This window comes from Panthera tigris, chromosome F3 (genome assembly GCF_018350195.1).
Source record: "Panthera tigris isolate Pti1 chromosome F3, P.tigris_Pti1_mat1.1, whole genome shotgun sequence".
Classification (NCBI taxonomy): domain Eukaryota; kingdom Metazoa; phylum Chordata; class Mammalia; order Carnivora; family Felidae; genus Panthera; species Panthera tigris.
The window spans coordinates 57,819,273-57,844,248 of record NC_056678.1 but is presented as its reverse complement, the minus strand read 5'-3'; the positions used below and the strand labels follow the sequence as shown (position 1 = coordinate 57,844,248).

The window sequence follows — 24,976 nt, the reverse complement described above, 5'->3', positions numbered from 1 at the left end:
ATCGTCTCCGGTTGACATGAAACAAACAGAAAAGGAAATAAAAGCAAACCCTCCTTTGAAATTGTGAAAGTAGCGCTGTTGATTCCAAAATAAAAGGTAGTCATGCTTTAAACATTTGAAATAAACTTATTACTATATCCTTTACAGGTAGCTCATTAAAACCTTGGACTATTGCTTAGCTTCTGATTTGTTTACAACCTGAACTAAATACCAACACAGTGGTCAAAACAGTATTAAATAATACTTTCTCAAAAGAAAGGGCACCACGCCGGGAACCCCTTTATTTTGATGCTACCGCCTCCCCCAGTACGGTTGAGCACATAATGCTGGGAAAAGGGAGGAACATGAAGTTCCTCATTACCTCCTTCATCAATCTTACACCTACAAATACCACGCACGTGTACCTGATTACCTCCGAGACAGACAATTCCCTGTTGTTTTCTATCGCTGTCACCACCCACTGGAAGGACTGATTTATCACTTCTCCAACCCCACTTTCTAGAACATAACCAGCAACCATAATGCCTTTTTTCATTTTAACCAAAAGGTGAGGTTTATTACAATGCAATCATTTTCATCATCATCACATAAATCACGGTTTTTTCAAAGCCTGGCCAGTGAACACCAGCATCAGAATCACTGAGAAGTTTACAAAGAGGAAGTCTGTGATCTCACCCTAGAGAAACTAACTCAGAATACAGAGTGGGACAGAGCAGGGGTTAGGGAATGTGAATTTGAAATGATCTCCCAAGCTGGCTCATAAACTCACTATAGTTGACAATGAATCAATAAACTAGACCTTGATTTATTAAATTGCTGAGTGCCAAAAATATACCAAATACTATGGTAGGTAATATAGGATACACAGAAGTAATATTGGTAGTAGTCCCTAGGGTACCTGAGTAGCTCAGTGGGTTGACTTCGACTCAGGTCATGATCTTACAGTTTGTGGGTTGAATCCCGTGTCGGGCTCTGTGCTGACAGCGTGGAGCCTATGTGGGACGGACGGACACTCTCTCTCTCTCTCTCTCTCTCTCTCTCTCTCTCCCTCCCCCCCTGCCCCTCCCCCACTCACGCTCTCTCCCTGTCTCTCTCAAAATAAATAAACATTAAAAAAAAAAAAAGTAGTTCTCGGGGCGCCTGGCTGACTCAGTCGGTTGGGCATCTGACTTCGGCCCAGGTCATGATCTCACGGTTCGTGGGTTCGAGCCCCGCGTCAGGCTCTGTGCTGACAGCTCAGAGCCTGGAGCCTGCTTTGAATTCTGTATCTCCCTCTCTCTCTGCCCCTTCCCTACTCATGCTCTCTCAAAAATAAATAAACACTGAAAAACAAATTTTTTAATAAAAAAAAAAAACAGTTCTTGACTTCAAAGTATTTTCAATTTAGTTAGGAAGAAAAAGTTTACACATAGAGAATTCTAGAACAATGCTAAACTCTATGGCACAGAATGGTCTCCAAACTTTAGATCAATTACCACATCTTTAAAAGTTTTAAGTATGGGCTACTATAAGAATAGTTACATACACCACATTATGTACTATTCTACTAACAGATTATATACATTAAAACACATAATACCAAAAAGATGAAAATTTGGGGAAATAGATTAAATTTCAATGGGACCAACTTTTCAGTGATTAGTAAAAACATCACTATGCAATATTAATAGATTTCTTGATTTTTTAAATCTTGGCTTACCAATTTGTGATACTGAGATCTGAAGGCCTGATTATAAGTTCTGTTTATGTTGACACTTGACTTCATCAATGACTGTATTCATATTTCAATTCATTCACCAACTATGTGACAATTTTTTATACAAGTCATGTTAGTAGGGCACCTTCCTGAGGACAATCAGCAGTTTTTCAAAATTAATCACTTAAATATCTGTAACAAATGGCTTCCAAAATCTACTAAGATTTTTGACCTAGAAGATTTATAAACAGGTTAGAAAGTTGTCTACATGTTTAAGTGTGTAGATATGAGAATTTTAGAAATGACATATAATTAAGGGTAGTAAAATCAAACAAGTATGGACATTTCTGAACACCCATTTTCAAAAAGCTTATTCCAGTCTTTCTGTAGTACAGTAGGCAAGATACTGTGAAAGGTTCTCCAAGATAAAACACACTTTTTTAAAAGTGTACTGCTGAGCTTGAAGAGAAACATCCAAGGGAAAAATAAACAAACATTTAAAATCTCCAGCTGAAAGCAATTACAAAACCCAGCACTGCCCTGGGGTCCACATACTAAGCTTGGGACCTACTACAACATTGGAGAGCTGAACTTAAAACTCCTTCATTGAGTTTGGGACACTTTTAGGAGACTGAAATGTCCCAGGTCAGGGGCTCCTGGCTGGCTCAGTCAGTAAAGCATGTGAGACTCTTGATCTCGGGGTTGTAAGTTTGAGCCCCATGTCGGAAGTAGAGATTACTTAAAAATAAAACCTTAAAAAAAAGAATGTCCCAGGTCAGCAGGGGCTCCCAGTAGGAGCAAAACAAATCCTCTCTAGAAGTCATCCTCAGTTCAGACCCCCAAGTTTCACACAGATAAAAATCAGGCAAATACGAGTTCACCCACAAAGACCAGCAAATACAGAAAAAAACAAGCCACAGGGAATGAGAATCAGCAGACACAAACCATAAAGCTAAAGCCCCAGGGACTTCCTATAGTGGAATTTCCAGATACAGGAAGTAAATACATATTAAATGTTTAAGGAAATGAAGATGAAATCACAAAAACAAGCAAAGACCAAAAAACTATAAACTAGGCCAGACTGGTTTGAGGGAAAAATTTAGAACTTTGAGAATGAAAAATAAAATTCATGAAATTAAAAATTTAACAATGAGGAAAGAGAAGAGTGGAACATGCATCCAACACTCCACTAGTTTGTGTCCAGCTCAACACAGGGTGCTGACGGGAACCAGCATATGCTAGATGCCGGGGGTAGGGGTATGGTGAGAACAACACGGGCTGCTCAGGATGCTGCTGTTTCAGAAGAACCACAGTACAGCAGACAGACACCAGAGGGAGCAAGAGCTTACAGCTCCTAAAAAATACAACCAGGAAATCCCTCTAATCAGGCATCTACAAGCACACATCCAGAAAAGACACATCTACAGGAACGGTTTGAGAGCCTTGAGAATCTCTAGCTGGACTGAATGGCGAAGATCTTTCAATGTAAGGGGCCGCCTGGGTGGCTCAGTAAGTTAGACAGCCGACTCCTGATTTCGGCTCAGGTCACATCTCAAGGTTTGTGAGTTCGAGCCCTGCACTGGGCTCTGTGCTGACAGTGTGGAGTCTGCTTGATATTCTCTCTCTCTCAAAAAATAAATAAGTAAAACTTAAAAAAAAAAAATCTTTCCGTTATTAAGCCAGTCCAGAAAGACTGGGAGAGGTAGCCATTTTTTTTAATGTGTGGATACTAACAGAGTTATAAAGAACACAAAGGGGGAAACGGCCCAATCAAGGGAAGGAAATAAATCTTCAAAAAAAAAAAACCCAACACTGAAGAAACAGGGGTATATGCATTACCTGGCAAAGAATTCAAAATGATAGACACAAAGATGCTCAATGAGGTCATGAAATGATAAATGAGCAAAATGAGAATTTCAACAAAGAAACTGAAAATATAGAAGATAACCAAACAAATTTTGGAACTCAATTCAAGAATGCAATAACTCATTAGGGAGGTTCAATCATAGATCAAGCAGAAGAAAGAATGAGCAAATTTCAACATTTTCTTGAAATTATCCAGCCACAAGAACAGCAACAATAATAGCAGCAGCAGCAAGAAAGAAAAAAAGAGTGAAGAAAGTCTAAGGGAATTATAAAGCAATATATGCATTATGGGAGTCTCAGAAAAAAAAAAAGAGAAAAAGAAACAGAAAGCTTATATTTTTAAAAAAATGACCAAAAAGTTCCCAAATATGAGGACGAAAATGGACATACAGATTTCCAGATGCAAGAAACCTAACAGAATTTAAACAGGATGAATCCAAAACAGGATGAACCCAAAAATGTCCTCACCAAAGCACATTATAATCAAATATAGTCAAAGGTCAAAGAGAATTTTGAAAGCAGCAAGATAAAAATTCCTTGTCATGTACCAAGGAACCCTCATAAACTTATTCACAGATTTCTCAGAAGAAAACTGGCAGACCAGGAAAGAATGCAATAAAATATTCAAACTGCTGGGGGAAAAAAAACTTGCCAGCCAACAATGCTATATCCAGCAAAACTGTCCTTCAAAAATTAATAAAAGCTTTCAGAGAAAAAAAAAAAAGCTGAGAGAGTTCATCACCACTAGACCTGCCTAATGCTTAAGGGAGTCATTCAAGTTGAACAAAAAGACACTAAATAGTAACAGGAAACCATATGAAAATATAAACTTCACAGGTAATGGGAAAAATAAACACAAACACAGAATATTGTAATATGGTACGTAAATCACTTTTATCCTGGCATATAAATTAAAACACAAAAGTATTTATAAAACTAAAACTATAAAATATGCTAATAGATATACAATACAAAAAGATATAATTGTGACAACAACAATATAAAGTGTGAAGAAGGAAGAAATAAAAGCAGAATTTTTGTATGAGATTGAAGTTAAGCTGCCATCAGCTTAAAACAGATTGTCATAACTGTAAAATGTTTTATGTGAGCCCCATGGTAACCACACAGAAAATACCTAGAGAAGATACAAAAGAAAATGGAAAAAAAAAAAACCACTCAAAGCATGTCATTAAAAAAAATATCAACGAAACACATAGGTAGACAGCAAGAAAGGTTAAGACAAAAGAATGACAAAACAGAGAAAAGACAAATAGGAACATTATACAATGATAAAGTGGTCAATGGGCCAAAAAGATACAACAATTATAAGTGTTTATAGACTCAACATCAGAACATTTAAAATATATGAAACAGATACTGACAGAATTGAAGGAAGAAATAGACAGCAACACAGTAACAGTTGGAAATTTCATCAACCCGTTTCCAACCATGGATAGAACATCCAGACAGCTATCAAGAAGAAAACTGAGGACTTGAACAACTCTACAGACCAAAAGGTCCAAACACACATATTCAGAACATTTCACTGAATAGCAGCAGAACTCATTTTTATCAAATGTAAATAGAAATTTCCCAGGATGGGGCACGTGTGAGGTACAAAACATGTCTCGCAAATTTAATAATACTAAGATTATACCGAGTATCTTATCCAAACTAATGGTATACAACTAGAAATCAGCAACAGAAGAAAACTGGAAAATGTGTGAAAATTAAGCAACATATTCTTGAGCAACCATTGGGTCGGGAAGAAATCAAGACAGAAATTATAAAATATCTCTAGACAAATGAAAACAACGTACAATCCTCTTTCCTTCGGCAGCAGGGACAGATTGTGCAGCTACGGCCAAGATTAAGGCTCCACACCTTTGCGGCAAGGAGGAGGAGCTGCTTGAACAGATGGGAGACCTGAAGGTGGAGCTGTCCCAGTTGTGCGTCGTGGACGAGACAGGTGGCGTGGCTTCCAAGCTCTCCAAGATCTGAGCTGTTTGCAAACCCATTGCCCGTGTTCTCACCACCATTAGCCAGACTCGGAAAGAGAACCTCAGGAAATTCTACGAGGACAAGAAGTACAAGCCCCTGGATCTGTGGCTGAAGAACACACATGCCGTGCGCGCCCTGCTGAACAAGGACGAAAACCTGAGGACCAAGAAGCAGCAGTGGAAGAAGCAGCTATGCCTACTGGGTTAGTATGAGTCAAGGCCTGAGCATGGGCATCAGTAAAACAGTAACAAACTGGAAAAGAAAGAAAGAAAGAAAAGAAAAGAAAAGAAAAGAAAAGAAAAGAAAAGAAAAGAAAAGAAAAAGAAAGAAAGAAAGAGAAAGAAAAAAGAAAAGGATAGAATAGAATATACAAAAACTTACAGGATATAGCAAGAGTAGTACTAAGTGGGAAGTTCATATCAATAAAGACCTTAAAATTAAAGAACAAAAAAGATTAAAAAACAAAAAGAATGCTCTCAAATTCCACCTCAAGGAACTAGAAAAAAGAAAAACCTAAGCCCAAAATTAGTAGAGGGAAATCAGAATAAAGATTATAGAGGTAATAAATGAAATACAGAATAGAAAAAAATCTTTAAGTCAACAAAGAATTTGTTTTTTGAAGAAAAAAAAATCAACAAATGAAAGAATCTCTAGTCAGACTAAGAAAAGAGAGAGAGAGAGAGAGAGAGAGAGAGAGAAGAACCTAACAAAATCAGAGGAAACATTACAACTTATGCCATAGAATTAGAAAGGATGGTCAGAAACTACCTTAATTACATACCAACAAGTTGGATAACCTACAAGAAATGGAGAAATCCCCAAGAACATAAAATTGACCAAGACTGAACTATGAAGAAAAAGAAAATCTGAACAGATCTACACTAGTAAGGAGAATGAATCAGTAATCAAAAACTTTCGGCAAAGAAAAGCCCAGGACCAGATGGCTTTCTGGTAAATCCTATAAAACATTTAAAGAAGAATCAACACCAGTCTTTCTAAAACTTTTCCAAAAATTGAGGAGAGGGAAACACTTTCTAAGTCATTGTATGAGGCCAGCATTACTCTCATACCAAAACCAGAAAAAGATGCTACAAGAAAACCACAGGCCAATAACCTTGATGAATATATATGGAAAAATCCTAGATGAAATATTAGCAAACCAAATTTAACAGCACATTAAAAGAATCATACATGCTGACCAAATGGGATCTATTCCTAAGATTCAAGGATGGTTCAACACAGGTAATCAGTGTAATTAACATTAACAGAACAAATGATGAAAATCACATGACCATCTCTGTTGATGCAGACACGGCATTTGACAAAATTCAATGCCCTTCATCATAAAAAAAAACAAAACCTCTCAATATACTAGGAATAGAAGGTAATTACTTCAACATAATCAATACCATATATGGAAAGCCCACAGCTAACATCGTACTCAATGATGAAAACCAAAAGCTTATTCTCTGCTATCAAAAACAAGGATGCCTCCTCTTGCCACTTATATTCAACATAGTACTGAAAATCTTAGGATTTTGCCTAAGCAATTTGGCAAGAAAAAGAAATAAAAGCCATACACACTGGAAAGGAAAAAGTAAAAGTATCTCTGTTTGCAAATGACATGATTTTATATGTAGAAAACCATATGACCTCCACCAAGAAACACAAACAACTGTTAGAATTACAAACAAATTCAGGGCATCTGGGTGGCTTAGTTGGTTGAGAAGCTGACTCTTGATTTTGGCTCAGGTCATGGTCCCAGCCCAGGGTCATGGGACAGAGCCCTGTGTCAGGTTCGGGTTCTGCACTGAGCATGGAGCCTGCTTGGGATTCTCTCTCTCTCTCTCTCTCTCTCTCTCTCTCCCCCTCCCTCCCTCTGCCCCTCACCCCTGCTCTCTTTCCCTCTCTTTCTCTCTCTCCCTCTAAAATAATAAAAAAGAACTAAAAATGAATTCAATAAAATTGCAGGCTACAAAATCAACAAATAAAAATCACTAACAACAAGTGATGTGAAAAGAAAATTAAGAAAACAACCTCATTTACAATAGCATTAAAAAGAATGAAATATTTAGTAATAAATTTAACTAATGAAGCAAAAAAATGTCTACCCTGAAAACTACAAAACATCACTAAAAGAAATTAAAGGAGACACAAATAAATGGAAAGACATCTGTGTTTATGATTTGGAAGATGTAACACTGATAAAATATCCACACTACCCAAAGAGATCTACAGATCAACAAAATTCTATCAAAACCCCACTGCCATTTTTTTTACGAAAAAAGAAAAAAATCCTAACATTCATAAGGAACCACAAGGACCCTGAATAGCCAAAGCAATCTTGAGAAAGAAGAACAAAGATGAAGGCCTCACAGTTAGGACTTCAAAGCATATTACATTCTTCTAATAATCAAAACAGTATGACACTGGTATAAAGACAGGCATACAGACCAATGGAAGAGAATTGAAAGCACAGAATAAATCTATGTATATATGGTTAAATGATCTTTTATTGATAAGAGTACCACGAATACACAAGGAATGAAAGACAATCTTTTCAACATATGATGCTGGAAAAGCCAGATCTCCCCATGCAAAAGAATGAAATTGGACCTCTTATATCATACACAAAAATTAATTCAAAATGCATTAAAGACTTATATAACACCTGAAACTGTAAAATCCCTTAAAGAAAACACAGGGGAAAAGCTTCATTACAATGATCTTGGCAATGATTCCCTGGATATAACACAAATATCACAGGCAATCAAGGCAAAAAGTGAAAAGGTGGGTAACTACGTCAAAGTAAACAGCTTCTCCACAGCAAAGGAAACAATCCTCACAGTGAAAAGACAAACTATAGAGTGGAAGAAAGTATTTGTACACCATATATCTGAAAGGGGTTAATATCCAAAATATGTAAGGAACTCCTACAATTCAACTGAAGAAAAAAAACAAAAAGCAAAAAACCCTGATTCTTTTAAAAAAATGAACAAAGGACGTGAGAAGACATTTCTTCAAAGAAGACATCTAAATGGCCAACAGGTATTTGAAAAGATGCTTAACATCACTAATCATCAGAGAAATGCATATCAAAACCACAACGAGATTATCACTTCACATCTGTTAGGATGGCCATTATCAAAAAACAAAACAGACAAAGATATGCAGAGATTGGAACCCTTGTGCGTTGTTGGTGGGAATGTAAAACGGTGTGGCCATTATGGAAAAGAATATGGAGGTTCCTCAAAAAATTTTTAAAATAGAACCTATAATCTGGCAATCCATTTCCAGATATTTATTCAAAAGAATTGAAATCAGGATGTCAAAGAGATATCTGCAATCCCACGTTCATTGCAGCATTATTCACAACTGCCAAGTAATGAAAACATCCCAAATGTCCATCAACGGAAGAATGGATAAAGAAATGTGTGATATACATTCAATGGAGTATTTCTGCCATAAAGGAAGGGAATTCTGTCACGCTACATTATGGATGAATCTCGAGGACATTACACTAAGTGAAATTAGCCTATCATAGAAAGATTGACACTGCATGATTCCATTTAACTTAGTCAAACTTATAAAAGCAGAGAGTAGAATTGTAGTTGCCAGGGGCTGGGAAAAGAGGAAAATGGGGGAGTTGCTGCTGGATGGTATAAAGTTTCAGTCATGCAAGATGAAAAAGTTCTAAAGACCTGCTATACAACATTGAGCCTACAGTTAACAATACTGTACTTAGGAGTTTAAGAGAGTAGATTTCATGTTATGTGCCTACCACAATTGAACACAATTTAACAGAAAGATTAACTGATTTAAATACGGCCAAAGAGATTTAGCCAACTAAAAGATAAATCTAAATATTACATAACTGTTGCAGATAGTATAGGGAAACAATGAAATGGGGGGGGGAAGGAGAGTTTAAGACATATGTAGGATAGAATGAGCAATTTTAACGTATCTAATGAGAGCACTGGAAACACTAGAGAGAACAGAGATAAGTTAATATTCAAAGAGAGCATGCTTGATTCAGTTCCGAAGTGATGAAAGATACAAATCCACAGATGATAAATCCAAACAAATCATGCAGCTTATAGTACAGACAGGCAGTGAACATGTGGGAAAAATGAGTAAGAAGTTAAGGCACACAGAGGAGTTATGGCCTCACGTTATGTAATCAGACTCCCCAAATGAACTGCCACAGGGAGCAGAAACAAGGCTATTTTCAAAAAGATAAAAGTTGATAAGTATCTAGAACTAATGACAAACAGGAAATCACAGACATAGGAAGCAAGAAGGAAAAAAGGAAATCCACACCTAAATACACTGTAGTAAAGTCCAACACCTAAAGAAAAGCAGAGACTCTTACAGAGGCGGATGGAACAGATCACCTAGCTACCGGCAGATGACTTCTGAACAGAATGAAATCAGCAGACCATGAAATACTATCTTCTGAGCAATGAATGAAAATAACTGTCATCTTAGAATTAGAGGCTGAGCAAAACTATCATTGAATAATAAGGGCAAAATACATTTCACATTTAAAAAACAAAGTTTATGGCTAACAATCCTTCACCAAAAGAACTTCAAAGGTGTTCACTGGGAAAAGGGAAAATGACATCCAAAGGGAAGTCTGAGAAGGAGGAAGAAATGGTGAAAAAATGATAACTTAAAAACTGTGTAGCTGATTTTAAACAATCTGGGCTTAAAAAAAGAAGAGTTAAAAACAGCACTTTGGACAGAAAGGAATAGAAGGTAGAGATGTTTTCTCACAATGGACTGTCAGACCAGGAGTGTGGACTGTGCACAGACCGATATTCAGCTACAGCAGAGACCACTGCTTGCTGCAACCATATCAGAATTTTTCTTAGAAACGTGAGCCATACCTTAAGGGATTTGTGAGTTTGGGATGAGGCGGAAAGAGCAGGGCACCTGAGACAGAGAAAATAGCAAAGTTTCAAAATAAAGATGAGCAGGGCATAGCCCATTCTTCCTCTAATAACGCATTTTATATCATTTCATATATTCTTTTAAAAGTTCTAAGACAAAGACAAAACAAACCAAAGGAAAAACAAAAAACAAAAAACCTCTAAGAAGCAACAGCATGAGTACAGCAACAGTGGAAGATGTCAGAGATCATAACCTTGGGTGGTCAGTTGACTTTCTGAAGGCTTCTGCCTCTGTCTGTACTATGCGATATTTACCATAACTTCCCAGTGTCACTAACTTAATCTGATGATAAATGAAAAAATTCAAAAGGGGAATGTTCCAGCACTGATGTCTTACAGATTACTACTAGATGCTCTGCTGGGTGCCGGGGATACAGAGTAAAAGGGACAAAATAAGCCAACAATGAGGGTGCCGTAGGATAGGTACTGTGACATGTGAGGTATGCACAGGGTACCCAAAGGTAGTGGCAATGGCATGTTCTCTCTTGCCTTTTCACATTACTAACAGTGATTCCCACAGCACAAAGTACTGATGGCGCCTCGTACACGCTAAGCACCCGCTACACTCATCACAGTGAGTTTCACGTCTATCCAAAGAATCACCTTCAAAAGTTTTATTATTAGAAGATTCAAAGTTAAGTTTAACCAAAACATTCCAAGAAGGGGTCAAATCAATTATCTTCATACTGATTAAAATTCACCACAGACAGCTAGTCTGGGCCTTTTGCATTCAGAAAAATCAGCACGATCAGAGTTTTTCTGAAACACAGAAAAACAATTTATCTTGCTTCATTTAAAAGTACCTACAAGTAATGGTAATAGATTGCCTACGGTCATGCTGGAACTAACCAAGCATAATCTAAGAGAAGAAAAAAAAAACTTCAAATACCCATTCTTTTTCTGGATTCTTTCCAACCTAAAATCAAACACATTTTGCATAAATTAATTCTATTATCTGTAGTGTGCCTTTTCTACTTGGCTATGAAGTGTTGATGGCATGGAAAGTTCATCATTGGTTATTTTGTGGTATTTAGCCACTTCAGGCCTACCACCGATGCACACACAAATCCCTTCACCTATGAGAAAAGAACTCCTGAAAAAGTACACACAGAATGTTCTCAAAGAAAAGCAATTCTTGCTGACTCTACTAGATACAGTGGTAGTAACAGGAGATTAGTGGTGTAACACACCTCTTTTGAAAACCTTAATTTATCCTCAACATTTATTAGTGACACACATGGGATAGGTATTACATATTCCCAAGAATACAAAATCCAAATATGTTCACATGACTAAACAAAATTTTATATTAGCTGAAAATGACAATAACACACAAAGATGGTTTCTAAAACTGCCCTGTTTAAAACATTTCCAGCAGTGAAAGAATATTTTTAGTTATGTCCTTAATATTTCAAAGAACTTAGAAACCTTTATAGTCATATGAAAATAAATTTTCACAACCATCTTTTTAAATATGTCACTTTAACTGAAAAGGACTGGCAACGTCCATCTTGATTGTCTTACTGGCATTAGCATATTAGCTCACAAGCAGGTTTGTTCTTTATTTCATTGATGAGAGGTGAGTAAAAACGGATTAGGACACTTACTACAGGCCAGAGAATACAGAGAGATAACAGCAATGACTTAATAGCCATCTCTGGTAGTCCCTTTGATAAACACCTATGGCACGCACAAACCAATTTAGCCCTATTTACACAACTTTCTACTGTACAAGATTTGTTCGGGATTATATTTCGGGTAAGCTGCTTGAGGGGAGAGGACTTATCTTAAGTAATACTTCTGTATGCCTTCCAGCTCAAAAACAAAGCTGGGCGCACATTAACTGATAAATTAACAGCTAGAGTGTAACAATAAATACTTTCCACAAATTGGGAGATATTAGGCAATTAGGAGAAAATCAGAATTAGATAAAGTAAGGTACAGGGAGATACAGTCATTTACAACACAAGGACAGAAGACAATACCATAAACGTGACTTTGAAATAACATGTTCAGAACCGGAGCGAATGTGTTTATACAGCATGATTATTTTCAGAAGGTACAACAAAATTTATCACACAATTACTGCTTTGCTTAAAAATCCACTAGGGTCTTTTTTTTTGGGGGGGGGGGCAGGGGTCTTACTTGTGATGCTGCATTTTGTCTATTCCTTGATGCATATTCTTACAATGCTATCCCATGTCCTTAAAAAGTACCTTATTCACGCACACTTATGGAAAGAGCTTTACTATTGGAAATCCAAAAGAAAATACAATGTATTTTTCCACCCTTCCTAGGTGAGCACACAGTGTTTTACTAATAAACACAAAGGTCATCCATCATCTATCCTACTTTCCATTCACACTGAAACGACACAATGACAAGCATCTTTTTAGAGTTCCTATTAGAAAAATTCTGTACCAAAACTTGACTTGAAGATCAAGTTTAACCAAATTTTTCATCCCCCACCCCCGACCTCCTTCAATCTTCCAGTCAAAACTGTGCATCAATTATTTATTTTTTAAAACACTTATGATGCAAAATGAAGTTATAATTTATGCTGGCAGCAGCCTTACACCGTGTTGACCGTTTTAAATGCATGACAAGCTAGGGAGGACAAAAGCACACTCTGAAATACCTTCCCAGGTCTTCTAACAATAGTCTCTTACTAGAATTTCTTCTCCCTTCATATAATTATATTAAGTTTCTGTGTTCCCCTGCGCTCCCAAGATTAAATAATCTGTTTATACCAGCCACCAACACTTCAGAGGGGAGCTTGTGTCTTCTCCTGCAAACCTTTTGTCTAAGAACGCCAAAGCACTTCATTTTTTTATTTTACCAACCATACGACGGCACTGGTCCACTGAGAGCTGGAGTCTAACTTAAACCAGACAACCAGACAGATCTGGACGGCCCACCAAACTTGGTACCTGCTAGCTCCTTAAAAACCAGTCAGAAAATCAGCCAAGGCCCTATTTACAAGTCATGCGGATTAAAAACAAAACAAAACAAAACAAAACAAAAACGAGGGGGTGGGGTGGGGGGGGGGTGGTGGAAACAAACCCTTTTCCACAAAGAAACTCACACAGACACCCACACACAATTGTACTTTTCAGAAGGTGGGAATACAACTAACTGATCTGGTCCTTTTGGTTTTCAAGAGTTGAAACACCAGGGACATCTGCATCCAGATAAAAACTCCTGAGGGCAATTTGATCAAAGACACAGCAAATCCTTCCTTCAAAGAAATGCACCGTGTGACACTCCAAGGAGGAGGAGAGATATTTAAAGTAAAACCTGCCCTGAATTATCGCCCCAGACTTGAGGAAGGGAATGAAAAGCCGCTGGCTTCCTACGGCTTTTAAACGTTTTTGCTGTAACCCCAGGGCCACAGAGGCTGTCCGGGAAATTCTTGTACTCATCTCTCCCGAAGAGTATCTCAGCAGCAGGAACTCATCCACACAAACACACACATCGATCTCTACTACCGCTCTGCCCCTTCCCTTCCGACCTTCCGCCTGCGGAGCCCACGACCCAAAATGGGACACAGTGTTACAAAAAGCAAAGTCATGGGGCAATGCAGGGGGGTGGGGGTGCAGGGGACCGAGAGGGCCAGAAGAGCGGGGGGGGGGGGGGGGGGGGGAAGAGGCAGTCAGCCGGCTCGCCCGCGGCGGCGGAGCGAACATTCGGGTGGGGATACAGCATGCCGAGGGACAAATACAGCAATCTGGGATGCCCACTCTGCCCTCGCCCGTGCCTCCCTGCCCTCCATCAGCCCGTCCTCTCCGGGAGGACCACCCAGGACGGGGCTCCCCGTACAGCCCCCGCCCTCGCCCTGCAGGGAAAAGCAGCGAAATGGGGTTGGAATGAAAAGGGGGCAGAGCGGCGGGCGAGGGGGCACGCCGGCTCCAGGTGGAGACCGTGCGGCGGCGGCGGCGGCCGCTCGGGGGACCCGGGGGCGGCCCGGCGGAGGGCGAGGCGGGGGTCGGCCCGGGGTCTCGCCCCCGCCGCTCCCGGGGGTGGGGGTGTGTGAGGGGAGGGGAGAGGCTCGGGTTACTCACGTTCTCCGTGTCCCGCTCGTTCACCGTCGGCAATGGCGTCCGGGCCGACATTTTGTGCGGGCGGCGGGGTCGGGCCGGGGTCTCGCCGGCCGGGCTGGGGTGCGGGCCCGGGGTGGGGGGGGGGCGAGCGGAAGGGGGGGGTGCGGGCGCGGGGCCGGGCCGAGCGGCTCCCGCAGGCCGCGGGGCGGTGCAACAAGCGGCCCCGGCGGGGCGAGGGGGAGGAAGACGCGGAGGAAGGGGAGGGGGAGCCGCTTCCCGCGGCGGCGCCGGCGGGGGGACGCGGGCAGGAGCGAGGGCGGGCTCCGGGCGAGGGCGGTTGCCCGGCGCGGGCCGGGCGGCGAGGCCGGCGGGATGCGGCGCCGAGGGGAGGGGTGGGGAGGCGGGGAAGGGGGGCCGGGGTGTGTGTGTGGGGGGGGGGGGGCGGCGGCGGCGGCGGCGGCGGCCGGGCCCCGCTAGGCTCCCCGGGCCATGGCTGAAGGTGAGCTCGCCCCGCAAATCACTGCCCGGCTCGTCCCGGCGAGCGCGGTTCGGGCCCGGGAGCCGCGGCCCTGACAGCGCCGCCCGCGCCGCGCCCCGCGCCCCGCCTCAGGTGTGCGGCGCCGCCCGGCCGAGCCGCAGCCACGCGCCCGGGGCCCAGCGGCGGCGGCGCCCCGGCTCCCGGCGCCCCGCTGCCCGGCGCGTCCGTCCCGGCTGCTCGGCGCGCTCGCCGCCGCCGCCGCCGCGCCTCAGCCGGAGGAGCGGCCCGAGCCGGCTGCGCGCGGAGCGGCGGGCGCGGCACGCAGCGCCCAGAGGCACTTGGCGGCCGCCGCCGGGTGGGCGGGCGCCAGCCGAGGGGGCCTCTCCATTCATTCCCTCATTAGGGATGCGGGGCCGCTCCTCCCCCTCCTCGCGCGCGCTCTCGCCCGCGGGCCCCGCTGTTTATTTTTGTTTCTCGCCCCACCCGCGGAGTACGGTCGTCGGAGAGCCTCTGGTGGCTTTTATTTGTACTCGTGTTTGGGTTTTGCCGGGCGAGGTGAGAGGGCGCTGGTGCAATCAAGCGGCCCCCTTTTGTCCGTTTCATCGGGAAGAATGGGTGCGATCCTCCACCGCCAGTCTCCTACCTCGGGACGTGGCCCGTGCTTAAATTCTGCTCCCCCGCCCCCGTTTCCAAGCTTTCTCACTTCCCGGGCAGCCCTGAGCCCCCTCTCAGTCCCCTTCTTCAGGGCGCCGTTGGGTTCAGGGTCACCCTAGTAGTTGGGCAAACGGCACAAAAGCCCCCCCTCCCTCCCAGCCCCCGGAGGCGCCAGCAGCCTCCGCGGGCTGCACAGGGCTCGGGCCGGGCAGCCCGCCGAGGTGCCCGCGCGGGGCCGCCGCCTCGGGAATGGGGCGGCAGAAGAGGTCGCCCGGCGCCCACCGCAGCACCCCCGGAGTGGGTGAGACCGGGAGTCCCAATGTCTACACTGGCTGATCGTCACTTCCTGGGACACAAGGAAGTGTCATTTAGGCGAGCTTGTTTAGGGAGGGTGGAGAGCTGTGTTTGATTTTGGCCCAGTCCTATCTCCTCCAGGTGGCTTCCTCACCCTTCCACCCACCTGCCTCCCACATTATCCTTTAGACATCCCCGTACAATGCAGTTGTCCAGGGCCCATTAGCCCTTTACACAGCAATCCCACTTCTTTCTATCTTATCCGGGAGCTTACATTTTGCACACTCAGCCTCTAGGACAAAAACCACACCATCGCTCTATTCTTCTTTCCAATATTTCTTTCTCACTTCCTTGCATGGGTGGACAGGAAGATAAAAGGAGCAATAAATAGATAGAAGGGGGTAGATCCAATTTTTGAGCTACTTTCCCAAGCCTCCAATGGGAATCTTAAGATGATGGGAAATCCTCCTCTCTCCTGAAGTTCATCCATTTGAAGGAAGAATCCGTGCACCAGATGGTTTTTATCCTGACTCATTAAAGGTTGTTTCTGAAAAGTTAACAGTCGACCCTTAAAACATGCTGGGAGAGACCTAAAATAGCACATACAAAGATACTCTGAGAAAAAAATTCTCACCCAGCATATATTCACTTCTAGAACACCATCCATGTATTTATTCCCTTAGCAGTTTATCTTGTAAACACTTCGCGACTTCACAAAACAAATAAAAGTCACAAGATCCCGTTGGCGTTTGTCACCACCCCTCGAATAAAATTCAGGCTTTAGAACTGCGAGGCTGCATCCCGAATTATGGGGCACACCAGGGAATGCCAAGCTTTCACAGTCCCTCTGCGGAGATCCTGAATCACCAAGATGTACTGAAGTTGCCAGGGCAGAAGCCTGTACTTTTCGGATCAACTAGAGCCACTGCTGCCTATAGGGGCTGCTGATGCAGTGTCCACAGCACCATTGGCTGCCGCAGCCACGGGAGTGTACCCTGTGCTATAATGGTCCACGTGTCAACATGGAAATAAACAAGTATCTATGAAACAGTGCCCAACCCCATTGGAATACGAATCATCCCTTCAACTGGTAGCTTGGAATTTGCTTCTCAGTGCCCATTCACATAGTATCCTATGTCTTTATCCTTGTATTGACCCAGAGAGACATTTAATTTCCATGTTAACAAAAGTCCACGCACCTGACTTACTGAAGATCACAGATGCACTGGGTTGATAGTGTATAAAAGGGGATTACTGGAACATGTGGTACTTTCAATCATGTACTGGTTACAGTACCCATAGGTTCATTTCCATTGGGTTCTTTATGCCTGTGGGGTGTAGTGGCTAATTAAAGACAGCGCTCAAAGGAGAGCCCAAGATTCTGGCACAGTGGCTTTTAAAGTGTATGTTAAAAGTCATGGGCACATCCCTTAGCTGTGTTTGCTACGCTGTGTTCATGTACTGAAACTTACTGAAAACTATGTAGCAACACTAAGGGATACTTATTTTTGAGATCAATCCATAAAGAAAATTTTATAATATTGGCACTACATTCAAAGGGAGTCTTTATTGGGTAGATAACTCAAGTCCATAATCCTGGCTACCAAAATAGACTAGGAACAACTCTATCCCCCCAAAATGGCATTCAAATAATCCTCCTTCATGCCTACAATGTTAGGGTTGGTATATAATGAAAATTCATTTGGCATAGGTTAGAGAAAAAAAAAAAGTCATTGAGTCATTGCGTATGTGCACCTGTATGAATTCTCCTCCCCTCAAACTGGCATGAAGCAGTATTGGGGATGAATCACAATTTATTTAGCTATACTCCTTAATAACGAGAATGCTCATGAGCAGAATCTATAGCTCCCAGTGTCTGTGACTGCGAAGAAGTGACAAAAGGAATATTTTAAGGCTTGGAGCAATTTTCTTTAGGATTATTAGCCAAATGTGGCATGTTGAATTCAGAGGTTTCTAACTTAAGGTATTAGGGTAACAAAGATTTCAGAAAAAAAAAATTGAAGTACCGAGAAAACAAAAGAAAAATAAAGATCTTCAAGATTCTAAACTTCCACTGAAATGTGCTAAAAGAGCATTGTCCATCCCCAGCCCTCCGGAGTGGAATTTTCTAGAACTACACTATCCTGTACACTACATACTAGCTACATGTGGCTATTGAGCTCTTGACGTATCACTGATGTGACTAGGGAACTGCATTTATTATTCGATTTCATTTTTAAGTAATTTAAATCATTTTAAAAGCTGATATTTGATTCAGTTATTGGGGAATTTTTAATCGTTAGGGAAAAAAACTTGGATATAGGAACCTACCCTTTCAACGAAATATTCTGAAATCCAAATGCAGCTCAAGTATTTTTTTTAATGTTTATTTATGTTTGAGAGACTGTGCAAGTGGGTAAGAGGCAGAGAGAGAGGGGAACAGAAGATCCAAAGCAGGCTCTGCGCTGACAGCACGGAGCCTGACGTGGGGCTTGAACCCACGAACCGTGAGATTGTGAGGGTAGCCAAAGTCAGCCGCTTAACCAACTGGCAGCTCAAGAATTTCTGATGAAAATTTATCATCTGAATTGAAATGTACTATAAGTATAAAATGTACGCCAGATTTTTAAAGACTTAGGGAAGAGTGTAAGATACCTCTTTAATAAATATGATATTGATTACATATCGAAATGCTAACACTTTGACATGTTGGGTTAAATAAAATATATCAACATTAATTCCAACTGTTTCTTTTTACTTTTACAAATATGAATATGGAAAAATATAAAATTACACATGTGAAGTAAATCATATCTCTACTGGACAGCACTTGTCCATAAAATAGAACTTGAAAATAAAGAGATGTGGTTGCTGAAGAATCAAAGGCCTTGATTAGAAGCTATTAATAATTCCCATTTTGACTCAACAAACATTGTATTAAGTACCACTCTACCACAGGCCAAACACTGTACTATTCAAAGGGAATATTCTTCGCCTAATAGTTACCAGCAGTTAGCATTATAATATCCTTTTAACAGAGCTAAATGAAAAATATGGTGAATTCGTACAAATGAGCGTTAACAGATTGCACTCATTTGTAAACAAAGAATTTATCAAATGTGACAGATTTAGCAGAGCTCATAAGCAACTCGTAAAACTGTGCATTTCTTTCTTTTTTATTTATTTTAATGTTTATTTATTTGAAAGAGAGAGAGAGAGAGAGAGAGAGCAAGCAGGGGAGGGGCAGAGAGAGGGAGACACAGAATCTGAAGCAGGCTACAGGCTCTGAGCTGTCAGCATAGAGCCCGACTCCAGGCTCAAACCCACAAACCACAAGATCATGACCTGAGCGGAAGTCGGACGCTTAACCGAGTGAGCCACCCAGGCGCCCCCAAACTGTGCATTTCTTGTATCATGTGCTCTAAATGTAGCTAATGTCTGATAGACTTGGCCAGCCAACAGCTATTTACTATTAAAGGCATACTTTGTGTCAGTAGGATACAAGGCTATCTATAATCTTTCCTTTAACCCGCAGGGAGAACTACATGGTGGGCAGTTCTGTAAAGGTAACAAAGAGTTGTCCCAGCTAAAGAGGAACATAGTTAATGTCCATCAGAAAAAGAACACTCCGTTCTTTTCAAAAAAATAAACTGGGTCCTGATTGCTCTCCTATGGTTAACAGGTACATTTTTATTACACGTCAGAGTCACCACATAAAATGTAGAACCACTGAAATGGAAATGGACCTCAAGGGAAAAGATGTATTTTATTTTAAACGCTATATGGGGTGCCTGGGTGGCTCAGTTGGTTAAGCGTCTGACTTCGGCTCAGGTCATGATCTCGCGGGACAGGAGCTCAAGCCCCACATCAGGCTCTCTGCTGTCAGCGCAGAGCCTGCTTTGGATCTTGGGTCCCCTTCTCTCTGCCCCTCCCCTGCTGGCACTCTCTGTCTCTCAAAAACAAACATTAAAAAAACAACTATATAAGGCTGTTGCCTTTTACATTGTATATATGGTCATAGAAAGAAGAGTCCTATGATTTTACACACTACCCTTGTCTTCGCGGCTGTCGGGGCCAGCCCCATCCAGCTCATGGGGAGTTTAAGTGGGCCCATTCCACACCTTACAAACATAATCTCTGCCTACGTAATATTTAACCTCTTTCTGTTTGCCCAAGCACCCTACTCTCTGCAACAGGGCACTGTTTGGAAATCCCAGAGCACACCACACTGCTTAACTCCTCTGCACCTCTCTGTCATCTGTTCTCTCTTCTGGGAATGTCCTCCCCTCTCTTCTGCCGGATGGACTCAGAGTTGGCGTCTAAGTACCTTCTCTTGAAGGCTTCCATGACATCCTTGCCCCTCCCCACACCCACAGACGTAATTAATCCCTTGGTGCCACCCCGGGACCCTGGTCATTCTGCTGTTTCTCCCCTTGCACTGTGCACCTGGCTGGTCCCCCACCCAGCTGTGAGCTAGGTCAAGGAAGGGAATATGTCTTCTTAAAAAATTTCATTTGAGTACAGTCGGCACACAATGTTACATTAGTGTCAGGTGCACGGCTTAGTGATTCAACTTCTCCTTACACTATGCTAGGCTCTCCACAACTGTAGCTACCATTTGTCAGCATACAATGCTTTACTATATCATTGACTGTGATCCCTACGTTGTGCCTTTTATTCCCACGACTTGGGAATATACCTTACTTAATTGACTCTTTTTGTCCAGGGCGCAGCACAGTGCCTAGCAGCTGGTAGATCCCCTGTTTCCTGAAGGATGTTTATTGACTTGTTCCATGTAAATTTCCTGCATTTCCACCTTCTTTTGAATCCTAAGAAGCATCATATAGGAATTGAAAAAAATAATCAGGAGAATCACTAAAGTTTGCACTTAGGGGCTATTGGAGTGGATAAGAGTTCACACAGTATATAAAATATCTTCCCAATAAATGTTATTGACTGAGTAGTAAAGTGAGTCTGTTCTGTCTGCTGTGGAGTAGTAGCTGAACAAAGTACTGGTAATTTTATTACTCTGTGGTTTTACTGTAATCGTTCATTTTTATCCAAACGTAGGAGTTGCTGGTCATCGCTATTTCAATACAAACAAGTCTTCTTCTCAAACGTTGTGTTATTTATTTTTGAGGAAGTGCAAGAGGGGGAGGGGCAGAGAGAGGTGGATACGGAGGCTCCGCAGAGAGCCTGACGCCGGGCTCAAACTCACAAGCCACGAGATCATGACCTGAGCCGAAGTCAAGAGCTGGATGCTTAACCGACTGAGCCACCCAGGTGCCCCTCAGCAGAGCAGTCTTTTGAAGGAGTATCTGCATTAGGCAAGGTGCAGCGACAGCAAGGACTCGCTTGGTCAGGAGAAAGCCCTTCAAAGGTAGGTGAAAAAATGAAAAGTTGGATGACATAATGATGGGGTGCCAAAGACAATAGAGCTAGCGTATCAGCCCCAGGAGGAGTCAGCGGGAATCAGGTGCCTCCTCCTAAGCAAAGGCCTTTCAGCAGACTGAGCATGACAGCATCATCTGGCAGTGCAAATTGGGACAGCGAAACAAAGGACAAGACACGTGGAAGTGACTACTGGTGGTGAGTTACACATTGGTCTGTGGGAACATTGAAAAAAATGCAGATAAAAATCAGCGTTAATAGTATCATGTTCAGGGGCACCTGGGTGGCTCAGTCGGTTAAGCGGCCGACTTCGGCTCAGGTCATGGTCTCGCGGTCCGTGAGTTCGAGCCCCGCGTCGGGCTCTGTGCTGAGAGCTCGGAGCCTGGAGCCTGTTTCAGGTTCTGTGTCTCCCTCTCTGACCCTTCTCCGTTCATGCTCTGTCTCTCTCTGTCTCAAAAATAAATAAACGTTAAAAAAAACTATAAAAAAAATAGTATCATGTTCAAATAGAAGGACACTGGTTCCGTATAGACTCATACAGGTGTGGATACACCCACATCATTGTACCTTCCAAACTGCAGTTTGGTAATGTCACATGGCAAGCAAAACAATCCTTTGGATGGAAGTCTTATGGAAACCACCCAATTTGCAACTACAAATTGGACATAATGTAATTCAACACCCTTTTAAACAGCTTTGTAATTTCATTATCTGACTTCGTGGACGACATCCTGAGTGAACTGTCCGCTTATATTTTTATACTTCCTCTGTTAGCACGAAAGTATGTTTTATAGTTTCTTTTCATGAACTTAATGTATTCAATCACTTCAACTTGTTGTTATGTTAAAGGCGACACGATTTACATTTTGAGGATTTTCTTCCTTTCCTACCTAAATACTGACACCATTTCTTACTTTGCTTCTCGCTCATTCACTCATTTAAAAATATTGAGCGCTGCTAACGCCTGGCCCTATTCTTAGCTCTTCAAAAAGAGCAGTAGACAAAATAGACAGAAATCCCCACCCACATGAAGTTTACATTTTGATAAGCACTTTTGGTGTCTAGACAGTTCGAAACCAGAGGCTCCTATCATACAAATAACATTTTGTGTTATCCCTTGGTTCCTTTTTCTTTTTTAACAAACATAAGCACCCAGATTTAATTTTTTTTTTAAGTAATGAATTGCAGTAGCTAGATCTTTTCTCCAATCCACAGGCGATTGCTTTCTCTCTTAATATTTTGGCCTCTCTCCAATAAGCTTTTATATAAACAGCTTCAACTGGTTCCACAAGTAGGTTGGGTACTTTAAAACCATAATAAAGATGTCTTCCTGACCAGGTGACCTGTATTGGAACTACGTTCTGTAATATTATCTGAGCTTTATTATATTGACCCCAGCATACTTCCTACATCTCGTCATTATGAACTACTTCACCTTCAATCACTGGTAGTTTTCTTCCTATTTCCATTAGTCCCAGATACACTGTCAATATTTTGGTAGCTCAGCAAGAACCGTGTCATAAAGGTGGATCTATATCTATAACCATTTAAGCAGTGCTTTTTTTTTTTCAGATCAAGGAACAGTTTTGGAAATTTCTTCCCTGTCTGTCCCCCTGTTACTCACTTTGGTGGTATATCCCACTTTTCCTTCCGAGCTCTCATCACAATGATTACCAGGGAGGCCCTCTGGGTGGTCCTTCCAGGGCTGTATCTCCAGGGCCTCTCACAGTGCCTAGGGGTCGGAAGTTACTCAACATTAATTTAAGGAAAGAATCCTAGATTTCATCATTTCTCTGAATTTGAACATAGGTTATCAGACCCCCAATTTCTTTCAGGCAATCTTTGTACGCTGCCACTAGTGAGTGAGTGAAGGACCCAGGTTATGTATCCCTTAATCGATGGCCAGAATCCAGGTTTACTTATATGTGAGAAAATGTATTTCCTTTGTAATATTTTTAACTATTCTTTGCTATCTGCTTGTGTCAGATCAAACCTTAATTCCACCTTAACACACACACACACACACACACACACACACACACACACCCTTAATTCCACTTTAGTACTGAGCCCCAAATCAATTACGTATTTTTGAGCACTTACTATGTGCTTAGTGCTATTCTAAGAGGAGCTAGGCACAAGGTTTGGCACTAACCTGTTGCAATTAAGTTTTACATAATTACGGCAAAACTTAAATAGCAGAAGTTGAGCTGTACCTTTAAAGTGATCACTGAGAAAGTATACAGTGATGTGATGTTACACCTCAGGAGCTCCTCTTTTGTTGTTATTGTTTTTTAGCATTTTCTGAAGTTGAAACCCAAGTTAGTTAACCTATGGTAACGTATGGTAATACTGACTTCAGGAATAGAATTTGGTGGTTCATCACCCAGTGCTCATCCCAGCAAGTGTCTTCCTTAAAGCCCCTTGCCCATACAGCCCATCCCCCCCACGCAACACCACTCCAGCAACCCTCAGTTTGTTCTCTGTATTTAAGAGTCTCTTATGGTTTGTCTCCCTCTCTGTTTTTGTATTATTTTTGCTTCCCTTCCCTTATGTTCATCTGTTTTGTGTCTTAAATTCCACATATGAGCGGTCAGATGATATTTGTCTCTGACTAATTTCGTTTAGCATAATACCCTCTAGTTCCACCCATATTGTTGCAAATGGCAAGATTTCATTCTTTTTGATTGCCGTGTAGTATTCCAATGTATATATACACCACATCTTCTTTATCCATTCAACTGTCGTTGGACATTCCATACTTTGGCTATTGTTGATAGTGCTGCTGTAAACCTTGGGGTGCATGTGTCCTTTTGAAACAGCACCCCTGTATCCCGTGGATAAATGCCTAGTAGTGCAATTCCTGGGTCGTAGGGTAGTTCTATTTTTGATTTTTTAAGGAACCTCCATACTGTTTTCCAGACTGGCTGCACCAGTTTGCATTCCGAAGGAGCTCCTCTTTCATAATTGCCTCTGGAGCCTGTGACACGAGTTTTGTGTATTCTCAGTGGTGGCAAGTCTTTGTCTTTTGAGAGTTTATTTTTAACAAAAACTCACTCCAAATCACCTTTGATGGGTATCATAAATGAATAAATTGGTTAATCTCACATCTGATCAAACATTTGAAATGGAATAGTTGCAGGGCCCCTGAGTGGCTCAGTCAGTTAAGTGTCTGACTCTTGATTTTGGCTCAGGTCCTGATCTCACGGTTCATGAGATCAAGCCCTGCATACAGCTCTGTGCTGACAATGTGGAGCCTGCCTGAAATTCTCTCTCTTCCTCTTTCTCTGCCTCTCTCCCACTCGCACGCACATGTGCTCATTCTGTCTCTTTCAAAATAAATAAACATTAAAAAAAAAAGAAATGTAATAATTGCAACAGTATTTTCTTGCCTTCATCAAGCTGGATCATGCTTTCTTATTTTTTAAAATTTTTTAATGTTTATTTTTGAGAGGGAGAGAGACAGAGTGCAAGCAGGGGAGGGGCAGAGAGAGAGAAGGAGACACAGAATCAGAAGCAGGCTCCAGACTCTGAGCTATCAGCACAGAGCCCGATGCAAGGCTTGAACTCAAACTGTGAGATCATGACCTGAGCCGAAGTCAGA

General features: G+C 42.0%; 1 protein-coding gene and 1 pseudogene across 2 annotated transcripts in view; one reads left to right on the top strand and one right to left on the bottom strand.

Moving 5' to 3' along the window:
* MARK1 (microtubule affinity regulating kinase 1) overlaps positions 1-14,682 on the bottom strand; it is a 116,454-nt gene extending 101,772 nt beyond the window's left edge. For both annotated transcript variants that reach the window (XM_042975820.1, XM_042975821.1), the window contains exon 1: positions 14,577-14,682. In XM_042975820.1, the coding sequence (XP_042831754.1) occupies positions 14,577-14,627 (51 nt within the window). In that variant the 5' untranslated portion in view covers positions 14,628-14,682. The remainder of the gene's footprint in view (positions 1-14,576) is intronic.
* LOC122235999 lies at positions 3,163-5,770 on the top strand (annotated as a pseudogene).
* Positions 14,683-24,976: the final 10,294 nt, after the last annotated feature.